The sequence below is a fragment of the Zeugodacus cucurbitae genome, chromosome 3 (assembly GCF_028554725.1).
Source record: "Zeugodacus cucurbitae isolate PBARC_wt_2022May chromosome 3, idZeuCucr1.2, whole genome shotgun sequence".
Lineage (NCBI taxonomy): Eukaryota > Metazoa > Arthropoda > Insecta > Diptera > Tephritidae > Zeugodacus > Zeugodacus cucurbitae.
In genome coordinates, this window is record NC_071668.1 from 46,590,380 (window position 1) to 46,602,562 (window position 12,183).

The following is a 12,183-nucleotide window of genomic DNA, read 5'->3' on the forward strand; positions in this document are numbered from 1 at the left end:
GCAATATCGTTTCCCGCTCTGCTGCGCTCCTGGTACATGCTTCGCGCCGGCGCAGTGACTTTATTCGTTCCCATTGTTTACTTGACAATTGTCTTCTGCCGTGTAACAGTCATAAATTTCTAAGTCGTAGTATTCTGAAGTACTTTTAATTAGCATAATTAAGTATCTATTATTTCTTGACTAGTCATTCGCTGTCTCTGTACTTTAATATTTAACTAAATGTTGATTTTATTAAAGATTATTCAATAAATATAAGAATAAATAGAATAACCTGTTTTTTTTTTTATTTTATGATATATCCATTAAATTGGTTCAAAATGTGACAACTTGTGACAAGGAGGGGGGGAGGGGTTAAAAAGTCTTTAAATTCGTGTGACGTAATATATGGATGGCCCCTTATATGAACAAAACTATAATAGTCTCTTAGCAACAATGTTCGTTCGAATGATCCACCATCCATAAATTACGTCACACGAATTTAAGGACTTTTTAACCCCTCCCGTTGTCACATTTTGAACTCTACCCTCCCCAATTCCAATTTTATAGATTTATCATAAAATAAAAAAAACAGGTTATTCTATTTATTCTCATATTTATTGAATAATCTTTAATAAAATCAACATTTAGTTAAATATTAAAGTACAGAGACAACGAATGAATAGTCAAGAAATAATAGATACTTAATTATGCTGCTACGTGATCGGCGTGGTACAGAGCAGCCAGTCGTCTAGCACCCAGGAGCGCAGCATAGCGGGAAACGATATTGCCCTAAATTTTAAAATGTGATGTCACAAAGCTTTTGACCCCACCTGCACCTTGTCACACAATGTCATTTCTGAATGATACCCTTCCCCCCTTCAAGGTGTGACGTAATTTATGGATGGCCCCTTAGAAGTCTTTCGTTAAGATTGCGTCTCATGCTCATATATAAGTTTTTAAACAGAAACTTCCCATAAAATCATTGCGAAATCGATATAAAAGAGTTAAACAGTGTTTACTAAACACACAAATTAAAAAAAAAAAATATAGTAAACCAAGTTTCTATAGAAAATTATAAAAAACAACAAGTTGTTGATATTTAAAAGTAATTGATTTCGTCTAATGTAATTGAAATAACATAATAATATTAACACAGTTACGAGCACACTACCAGCTGCATTCATTCAAAGAATAACAGAAGTAGCCACATAAAGGTCTAATTAAATAATGGAAAAAGTAGTTGTGTGATTTATGTAGTATGTATGCATGTAACTGGATAAATTCACTTGGAATAGCCCTTCACATCGCAATATCACTCACACATTCATACATACATACACATGTATGTACATACGCATAAATTTATGTTCTTACAGATTCAAGTGAAATAATTAGAAATTATGCAAACGCCTTAAGACGACGATTGCTAATCTACTTGGACCTTCTGTTGAGCACAAAAGTGTGTATAATTTCTTCAACCGCTGCTAAAGCGTCCGACTTTCTTTTGACCCTCCAATTAACATTTAAATTAGTGCTTCACGCGCCTATGACCTCTATCGTTGGAGATGCTGAAAGAAGCGCTCAACTCTGCCATCACTTAGACGACAATATACAGTCGAATTCCAATAATAAACAAATGAAGAAGGTTAGAGTTCGGATGTAATCCAATAATTGCAACAATATATTCGGCTTAAAATACACTGGAATAATGGAAATCATTACGTATAGTATGATATGTAGGTAATTCGTGGATGGATTCCTTCCATTTTCAAACTGCAGTACATTCAAAATTCACTAAATTTTGCTGAGAAATCTTACATATTGACCGCTAGAGGAAGTAGTGGACCGATTTTAATTAACTTTTATACTCTCGCAACAAAAGTTGCTAAGAGAGTATTATAGTTTTGTTCACATAACGGTTGTTTGTAAGTCATAAAACTAAACGAGTTAGATGTAGGGTTGGTGACGATACGAGTCAAAATCCGAATGTCTGTCTGTCCATCCGTCTGTACAACGGATAACTTGAGTCAAAATTGAGATATCCTATTGAAACTTGGAACACATGTTCCTTGGGACCGTGAGAGGGTTGCTTCCGAAAATGGGAAAAATCGGACCACTGCCACGCCCACAAAATGGCGAAGACCGAAAACACATAAAGTGTTATAACTAAGCCATAAATAAAGTTATAAAAGTAAAATTTGGAACAAAGGTTCACACTAGGAAGGGGCATATTTGGATATATTTTTATTTGGGGAAGTGGGCGTGGCTCCGCTCCCGAATCGGTTATTTGCATATATCTCGCAAATCAATGAAGCTATATAACAAACTTTCTGCAGTCGGTTCTCTTACGTATCCCATCACACACCATGAAAATAGTTGAAATATGATAATAACCAAGCCCACCTTCCATACAAAGATTAGGTTGAAAATTACTAGAAGTGGATTATCTCACTAACGAAATACGTCAGTTTTTTTACAGAAGAAATTGCAGAAGGAAGCTACACTCAGATTTTTTTACAAAATTGAAAATGGGCGTGGCATCGCCCACTTATGTGTCAAAAACCATATCTCAGGAACTACTGGACCGATTCGAATAAAATTCACACGTGTGGAAAATGGATAAAATCGGTTCACAACCACGACAACTTCCCATGTAACTCAATTTTGAACTCCATCTTATTCCCTCACTTTATAATGTAAACATAAGCAACCAATGAAGATAGCGAAATAAAACTTTACAGAATTCTGTATATGGTCTGTGGCATCACAAAAAAAATTGTCGAAATCGGACTATAACTTTTCAAAGCTCCGAATATCGAATATGAAGAAATCAGTACCCTATGGTAATTTTTCACCGAAAATTTCGGTAAATCTCTCAAGTATCTTAATTTAACTCAGAGGAAATATTTTTCTTCTAATATTGTGTCTCTGTACCAAAAATCGTTAAAATCGGGTGACAACTAGGGGAAGTTATACCTAATTATAGGATTTTCAAATTGGGTCAAATTGTGTGTTATCTTAATAAAAATATATCAATAAATTGTATTGAGTAGAAATTGTTCGGTTGCACCCGAACTTAGCCTTTTCTTACTTGTTAGCACTAATTTTTTAATATTAAATAATATAGTAAAAATCACCACCAGACACCACCAGGAATTCAGGTACCATATACTCTGATGATTATGTTCGTTGAAACCATCCCTGCAGTCATCTGCTTGAAGCAGAACTGCCTCCTAAATGCATCAAGAGGTTATTTAAAGTACTTCGAAGTCATCGAACAATACGTCGACTAGACTTCGGACACAGACAACTTCAGCGCGCTTTAAACGCTATTCACGACGGAGCCATTATCCCTTTCTCGACTCCCTCAGATTTTAGACGATGTACTCGAGTGGCCTTGAGAAACAAGAGTGAAATATCAAACACATATTCTGCATGCAATGAGTCCCAGTATGACACTAGCCAACTCTTTACTTGTGCAATGAACCCAACTCATCTAATACCCTTCTCTCTATGGGCCGACCCGTTTGATGCCCTCAATGACAACTAGTCTTATGATTCCTCTCCAATTGGAGTCACGATAATCGTTACGAAAACAACAACAACTATATTTGATTTGTTTTTATGGGATCGTCTTCGATAAGGATATTTAAATCAATTGTCTAGAAAAATTGCGATCTTCGTTTAAATTTAAGGCGATAATAATCCGGGCGGACAATAAAACTTCAGTGGTCAACAACAACTTGAATAATCCATTGAAGCCAATTTAGTCAAACGAAATATAAGAGCAGACAGATAAAGTCCTGAACTACTTGCGTAATAGTTATGTTAGAACGCAGTTGGAAGGATAACTAAAGGAACGAATTTAAGTTGGACTTTGCAATGCAAAACGAAGAGAAACAAGTTACGATAGGAATCAAGTTAGATGTAGCCTAGAATGTCATATTGATAATATTTTATTGATAATAATTAATGAAGAGGACTTATAGTTTCAAAGTCCTCAGTCCTGAGTACAATCTAAGAGCTAACATGTAAGGAAGGGCTAAGTTCGGGTGTAACCGAATATTTTATATAATATGTTTTAATAATATATTTATTTAATTAATTTTATTAATATAACATACAATTTGACTCACATATGTATTAAGCATATATATCGTGTAAAGTCCATTGTAGGCGTGGTTGTGAACCGATTTGGACTATTTTCATAACATATCATTGGGAAGCCAAGAATATATTATGAACCGAATTTCATTGAAATTGGTTGAGTAGTTTTGGAGATATGGTTTTTGCCTCATAAGTGGGCGGAACCACGCCCATATTTATAATGAAATTTGAGTTTTCTGGCTTTCTGGTGGGCGTGGCCCCACCCCTATTAAGTTCTTTATACATATCTCGTAAACTACTAAAGCTATATCAAGGAAACTTTCTAGAGTCGTTCTTTTAGGTACTACCTTATACAGTCCAAAAAAGGAGAAAATATATGTCCTGGCACCCAGTAGTAGTGAAGACACGTGTTCCTAGCAACTCTCACCACTGCCACCCTGGTATCCAAAACACTTTTGATTGAAATGCACACCGAGGTAGTTGCCTTGATTGCTGCTTGACTGTCTACATAGGTATTGACTTTGGAATAGCCGGCTGCAGTATTGAGGGCTAGCTCTGCGGCTTTCCCAATAGCAAACACCTCCGCTTGAAAAATACTGCAGTGGTTCGGAAGTTTAAAAGGCTGCCTTACACCTAACTCCGGACAGTATATTCCCGCACCTACCCCGTCTTCCATTTTCGAACCATCCGTGTAGATATTCAATGTGCTGCATGAGATTATCATTCCCTTACGCCAGCCGTCTTTTTCCATGTTCACTTTCACCTTCTTTCCCAGTGGGAAGAGTGTTTCGGTAACGAGATCTATCGCAGGCAGGTTAAGTATTCATTCAAGAGCTGCCGTAGGGGTGGTTCTTAGAGATCCCGTTATACAGAGCGCTCTGATACGCTGAACCCTTTCCATTGACTTTCGGTAAGTTGATTTCGTTATGCCTGTCCACCACACAATAGCACCATAGAGCAGAATTGGTCTCACTATTGCCAGATAGTGCCGAGCAACTGCCTGCATGCATATAGAGCATTATTGGCCTTCCTTATCCTTTCTTCCACATTGTGCTTCCACAGCATCTCTATGTCCAAGACAACTTCTAGATACTTGTTGCGTCCTTCCGTGATAGTTCTGTTCCGTTTAACTAGGGGAACCTCCATTAAGGGTTTTTGTACTTCCTTGTAAAAACAAGCGGATCGGTTTTTTCCGCATTCAACCCCAGGCCTGCTTGTGTTGCGCAATTTTGGACAGTATTGAGTGTGCTGGTCATAATGTTACTAATAGTACGCAGAACATTTTCCCGTTATTACTATGACAATATCGACCGCATACGCTACTCTATTGGGGGCTTTACCTTCCAAGATCTTCAACAAATTATTCACTACCAGTGTCCAAAGGAGCGGAGATAGTACTTCTCCTTGCGGAGTGCCAACTTCCTTGGTCGTTCTGGCATCGTTTCATTCTGCTGTTATCCTTCTAAAGGTCAAGAGGCTTTTTACCCTCTTTCGTATGACAGGTTCAACCCCTAAAGACTCGATACCGTTCAGAATGGATTCTGCTGAAACGTTATTGAATGCTTCGGAAGTGTCCAGAAAAGCTCTGAGATACTCCTTGTATTCCAGGGCCTTTTCGATATTAAATGCTAGTGAATGGAGTGCAGTCTACATATCTGCTTTTTGTATACGCATATTGTGCTTTGGACAAGCTGCCAATGGGGCTGCGTCCCTTATATGCTCATCTAATATTTTCTCTAATATTTTCAGAAGGAAAAAGGTTAGGCTTATCGGCCTATAGATGGTACAGAAGAGCTGCACTCAAAATGGTATACAAAATTTAAAATATGCGTGGTTCCGCCCACTTATGGGAATATGTTTCTTCTAATAATATGTCTCCGTGCGCGGAATCGGGACATAACTTCCCTAACTCCCTTATAACTAATATTAGGGTTCCCAACTTTCAATTGATTTTATACCATATAAATAAATTGCGAGAGTATAAAATGTTCTGTGACATCCGAACTTAGCCCTTCCTTACTTGTTTTACTTTAAATTACATTAAGAAACTAAAAACTTTGGGATTACATATTTGTTTGGATAATAAACAGTAATGTACCTTTCAGGCACTATATCCCATATCCTAGTGGTTTGGAAATGAAGTGATGCAGCCGATATTGAGGCTATCCATCCACTTTATTGCACACATTTTGCAACCTCTCTTCCCTTTTTAGTAATATTTTGTCGTTTGAGAGCTAATACCCCTTTATCTAACCAACGCTCCAGTATATTTATGGAAAAAAAGTAGCGGTCAATGAAAACTTCACTGAGATGAAAGTGCACCAATTCTCAATTGCTTATTTGGCTTTCCATCTTGCCATGTGTTTGCTCCTTTGTACAAAAAATAAGCATTTGTTCATTTCTTTGAATCAATTTACATATTTTTAACAATGCGTTTAATAATGGTTGCAATTTCCAAAATCTTTAATTTTTTCCCTCGTCAGTAACAGTCGAATTGTCAACAAAATGCATGTTACTTCTCAACTTAAAAAGAATTTGTATAACACATGCGAAGTTTCAAGCACAACACGACAATATCAGCGCCTAAAAGCTTTTGCATTGTTATTTTCAGAAACCAAACTGCAGAAGCTATCGTTGAAGGACTGACAAAAAAAATTAAATGGTGTCCACATCCTTCAACGTCTCATTCACCATCGTTTGAGCATTGATGAGAATTCACAAGTTTTTTTGAAACCCATATCAAACATTTGGCCTATGCTTTTGGTATAACTTCGCAATGACGGATTTCTCTTCCTCGTCCTTTCGTTATTTGTTTTTCTAAAATTTTCTATCATATACTACTTCCAAGTCTCTTCATCATCGGAATTATCCTCAATATCGTTTTCACGAGAAGGGGTTAAATATAAAATCTATAATCCACACTTATTGTGCTTTATTTTATAAAATTATCAAAATTGACATTTCAATAGTCTTCCAGTAGGCTTGTCATGGGGATCGAGGAGGATAAGATTCAAAAATGAAGAAATTTGTAGCCGAGACGTTTTCATCCGCATCTAAATCTAGCTACTAATAAAAGAATAAGAAACATATTCAATTAATGATATGCTAACAGGCTATCCACAATCTGTATATTCCAAAATTCCCTGCCAGATTAATTTTCGTTAATCGTTTTTTAATATACATTTTCAAAAACAATTCTTTTAGCGATACCTCATCTCAAAAATGCCAAATACATTTAATATTACTCATTTTCAAGTTGTTCCTATTGATTCCTAAAAACAAAGAATGTGAGAGAGTGGCAAACCATTCCCTTTACAACAGATATATGGTTTTAATAATATTCACTTTTTTTACAATTCAAACATTTTTATTTATGGAGAGTTTCCAAAACTATCTTCAAAACATTCTTTTACATATACACATATACATATACTATATTGAATTTGGCTCCTCTTTCAGCTTTATTAGTATTCATTTTGATTCTTTTGTTAAGTGTTAAACACGACGACACACACTCAGATAAATACTTTGATGGAGGAAAATATGATGTTAAGAAGTTATGGAAATAAACATAGGACAAATTTTGTTAACACTTAGAAACATTATAATAAATTGGATTTTTTGTTTGTTTGTTATAAATTTTTACATATAAATTACATAGAAAATGTATCTTGCAAATTCGCCTATACCTTACAAACAAAGAAACTATATTTTACATAGTTCAATTCTTAAAGTACACAAATAGCCATGAAACTTTTCATTCAATATAAAAAATAACGTTAATAAAAGTAGCAGAATAGCATACGGTGCTCCCGAGTTAATTAAGCAATTCTTGTCGAGTGTCATCATTCCCTACAATGCTTTACACTGGGTTTGTGGATCGCAGAGAATGCTTTTATAATTGCATGCACTCCTTTAATCAATGTTCAGTGATGACATACGCTTTTCCACTCTGTGTACGAAAACAGAAATAAAATAAATAAAATAAGACAATGTAAACGAAGGGTAATTACTTACGTAATCTCAATATCCTGGAAGAGTTCTCCTATCCAAGCTATGACAAGGCAATAATGTTGGAATAACTGTATGAGAAGTTCGGCTTCATCAAGCATCTCTAGTCTTTCAACACGTTGTCGTTCGGTTGGGGATATACTTTGGTAAACCTGTACCATATCCCAAGCGCGACTTCCATTCCAACCACATTCCAGAAATCGACCCATTTGAGTATCCAAGGAAATGCACGATTCAACACCAGCTAAACTACAGCCACGCCCACGTAAGTTATTTAACATCACTTCTCCGAATCTGTCATTCATATTGACCTTAAAAAATGAAATTAATATTTACAAGATGCTAATATATATATCAAATGCTAAAAAATAACTACGCACCTGCTCGTAGTTGACAAATACAGCAGTGCTGAATTTGCTGGATATCCACTTGAGTAAATTCTTACAATTCTGTGCTTCAATGTAAACCAACACACACTCCGCAAGGAATATCGTAGGAAGTTTGTAGTCAATTTCTGCTTGCTGCAGCTTATTGTCTAATTCTTCCAAATTTCTAAGGTCTACACCCATCAGATGGTAGTTGGGGGCATGTAAGTCTGTTGTGCTAAGACGAACTTCTCCATCCTCGTCATGGATTTTCGCAAGCAATGCTTTATTGCGCTTAATTGTGTAGCATTTTCGTGCTGTAACCGTTGGAAAATCTAATTCTATAAAGTTTTTTACTTGGTGTGGTGTATCCTTCAGTCGAAAGTATAGTGTATCGAATCCACACCCAAGATTTATAATTTGGCAATTTCCATCAGTTTTCTGAAAGGATTAAATGAAATACATTAAATAAAGAAATATAATATATACTCATATGTTTCAGCATATATATGATACACTTCATATATTGTTTATTAAACAATTGATTCGCGATTCACCTGCACAATCATCTGCACGTAAAGTAAATCAATCATAATTTCTTCAGTACACACTAACCTTCAGAAACTTTTCTATGCACATTTCGACACCTTTCACACGCGCGAAATAGCCTCGATTTATCTCAGGCGCTTTTCTATCCTGATTTCGTACAAAATATCCAATATAGTCATCTTTCCAATATCCTAATCGAACTGCACACCGCTTACAATCGCTGGCATCATCATTTGTAGCAATCACAGCCTCATCGCATGGATGAAATGTAGAAGGCGGTTCCATTGCTAATAAATTTAATGAACTTGTATACACTCTCAGAAATGTTCTTAACGTAATCCCGCCACTAGAACTATCTGAAACAAGTGCAAATTTGTATATCCAATAAAATTGTTGAAATTTAGAATATTTGCATACATATCGACCCTATTTGGCCAACAGCCACAAACCTTGAACTTTTGTTTTCAGTGATATCCCTTTCGTAGTCAGATGTTTTTCCTTTATTACGCTAACATGTATGTATTACCAAACTTCTGAAATTATTTTATTATATCAATAAAGTATATTTTGACTTCTATTAAAAATTATTTTGCAAATCCTTGGCTGACATTTCACTCTCGCTGTTCACATTTTATATCTCCTGTTGTCTGATTGGAAATTTTCCGAAATTCTGTTAGGATTAGAAAAGCAAAGAAGCAGAGTTGCATTATTTATAATAGTTTGCAGATGTCAAATGTACATATTATTCTCCCCACATTTCACCACTTTTGGTTTTTGTCTTGGATAAAACAATGAATTACCAACTACCTTAGGGCGAAATTAAAACAATACACAGAGTTATACTGGAATCGAAATAATAAACCATAGTAGCTTTGATCTGATAAAGCCACAAGTATCTTTGGAAAGACTGATACTTATTTGCATGTATTTAATTTGATAATTATGCATAGATTGTGAGACAAATCTGAGTATTGGAAAGGACAATTTAATCCAAGAAGTACAGTAGAAACTCGATTAACCGGACTAATTGTTGTCGATATGCATTCGGCATAGGCATATGAACGGCACATATAAGTGTAGAAATACTATGTGTTTTTTTTTTTGGTTTGGTGGAAATGAGTCTTAGTAATTTTTGATATTAGTATTAGTACTCATTTGCACTAATTTGTTTGTCTCATGAGTTAGTGCACTAATTTCATTAGTACTCAATGCAGATCTCTGATACATATAAATTGGTAGCGGTTGGTAGTCCGGATAATCGCGAATCCGTATAACTGAGGGCCGGATAAACGAGTTTCTACTGTATATGGTTATTAACATTGAGAAATTATCTTTGGTGACTGAAATGCGAAGATTCCTAATTTGGAGCCCGTAATTGATAAGCGAAGATTCTTAAAGTATATAAGGAAAGGTATTCATAGATTTTTATACGTAACTGACACTAGTATTTATGGGTGCTCTTTAATACTGTTCTCATAATAAATTGAAATTATCTTCGATACTGGAATATAAAAATTTATTCATGTCTAAAATACAGTAGTAATTTTTTTTAAATTCGAATCCATTTTAGAAGAACGAGCTGTTAGAAGAAGGAGCTGCTCGAAGCGCTGAGTTGGCAACTGGAAACTTTGAACGCGTTTTCTTCAAAACTGTTTTTCAAACTTTCCTCATGAAATTTGTTGGGTGCACTTGGCACTGTCTTGGTGCATTCCATGCATTTAAGCTTACAGATAAACGCTGCTATTTTTTTTAATAAACTTAAAGCACTATATATTTACTGATCGTAAAAAAAAGTAAAAAACTCAAATAAAAAACAGGGTGTCACATGGGATGATCCCCTTAATGGGTTAGGTGGGTTTCAGAGGCTAAGGTATTTTTAAGGTATAAGGTATTTTTTAATTTTATATAAATATATAAAAAAATATATATGTGTATATATATACAGTGGATCATCCATAACTCGCCCTTCTATAACTCGAAGATCTCCAAAACTTGAACTTTTGAATTGGCACTAGCTTTTAGAAGTCAAATTTCATACAAATTTTCTTCCATAATTCAAACTTCTATAACTCGAAGTTCTCCACAACTCGAACTCTTAAATTGGCAATAGAAGTCAAATTTCATACAAATTTACTTCCATAAATCGAACTTTTCGAAAAGGGTACAATACAAAATTTAAAATTTTACAATCGAGGCAAAATTTTAAAAGAGTCCCTCTATATCGTATGGACCTGTACAAAAAATATGATATTACACTTATGGGTTGCATAAATCTTGTAACAAAGGCATGGGATACAGACGTCAAGAGCCAAACAATAGGAAACTGCAACAAACAAAACTACATAATGCATGTTTTAACGTATGTACATAAAACTTTATGCGAAGTAAATAAATAAAACTGGGTAAACATTTATATTTTACAGAGTTTTCAAAAATTGAATGTTTTAATGAAAATTCTATAACTCGAAGTCTCTCTAACTCGAAGTTTTTTTGTGGATTATGGTGATTCGAGTTAGAGAAGTTCCACTGTATATACATACAATTTTTCAAAAAGCTGTAAAATATATGTAGATTTATAAAGCCGTAAAAGCTGTACGAAATTATAGACCAAATGTCGGTAATTTCGTAAAATATTTTCAATAAAGTTTAGGTCGGGGCACTGCGAAGATCACCTTGATTTGCTTCACTTATTTGACTACCTCTGTATATATATTTTATTTAAACAATTCTGCATATCAAAGATACATATTTTAACAGTATTTTGTGAAATTTTTATTTACAAATACCGAAAACTCAGCCGTTGGCACTTCATCTCCCATGACGTGTCCAAAAAAAGATCTTGCGCTGGACAGCATAACTCATTATTGGTTCATCTAAAATCTATAAACCAAAAATATTTCGATAGTACATGGCTCAATCTAGTTAATGAACGAAGGAAAAAAGGAAATATTAAAACGAATAACCTTTTTGAGAAATCGTGTCCACAGACTTAAAAATTGAGTTTTGAAATTAACGCATTTAAAGCTCATTCAAACTGACGTGGCCTGATGCGCGTATCTTCCAAAGGGTTTATCTCTTATAATTTTACTCCTATTGATTTGATATTTTTGGATAATATAATATTTTAAACATAATGCACTATTTAATAAAAACAAACAAAAATTTCGAATTT

At 34.8% G+C, this 12,183-nt stretch overlaps 1 protein-coding gene across 5 annotated transcripts; it reads right to left on the reverse strand.

Moving 5' to 3' along the window:
• Nucleotides 1-7,431: 7,431 nt before the first annotated feature.
• LOC105217971 (leucine carboxyl methyltransferase 1) lies at nt 7,432-9,699 on the reverse strand. Of its 5 annotated transcripts, none has more exons than XM_011193257.3 (6): nt 9,620-9,690; nt 9,461-9,544; nt 9,078-9,367; nt 8,478-8,903; nt 8,104-8,408; nt 7,432-8,038 (listed from the first exon to the last, which is right to left on the reverse strand). In XM_011193257.3, the coding sequence occupies exons 3-6, from the start codon at nt 9,294-9,296 to the stop codon at nt 8,002-8,004; spliced, it is 987 nt and encodes a 328-aa protein (XP_011191559.1). In that variant the 5' UTR covers nt 9,297-9,367; nt 9,461-9,544; nt 9,620-9,690; the 3' UTR covers nt 7,432-8,001. The 5 variants fall into 5 exon arrangements, with proteins under 5 accessions (XP_011191559.1, XP_028899712.1, XP_011191560.1 ...); XM_029043879.2 differs by having other exon boundaries at nt 9,078-9,363; nt 9,620-9,638; XM_011193258.3 differs by having other exon boundaries at nt 9,078-9,363; nt 9,461-9,698.
• Nucleotides 9,700-12,183: the final 2,484 nt, after the last annotated feature.

Bases quoted from the DNA above. Each gene is read 5' to 3' on its own strand.
- LOC105217971 (XM_011193258.3), bottom strand. From the start codon at position 9,296: ATGGAACCGCCTTCTACATTTCATCCATGCGATGAGGCTGTGATTGCT. The intron at 8,409-8,477 runs GTGCGTAGTTAT...TCATTTTTTAAG, and splicing joins TATTTGTCAACTACGAGCAG to GTCAATATGAATGACAGATT. The intron at 8,039-8,103 runs GTAAGTAATTAC...TTTCGTACACAG, and splicing joins TTCCAGGATATTGAGATTAC to AGTGGAAAAGCGTATGTCAT.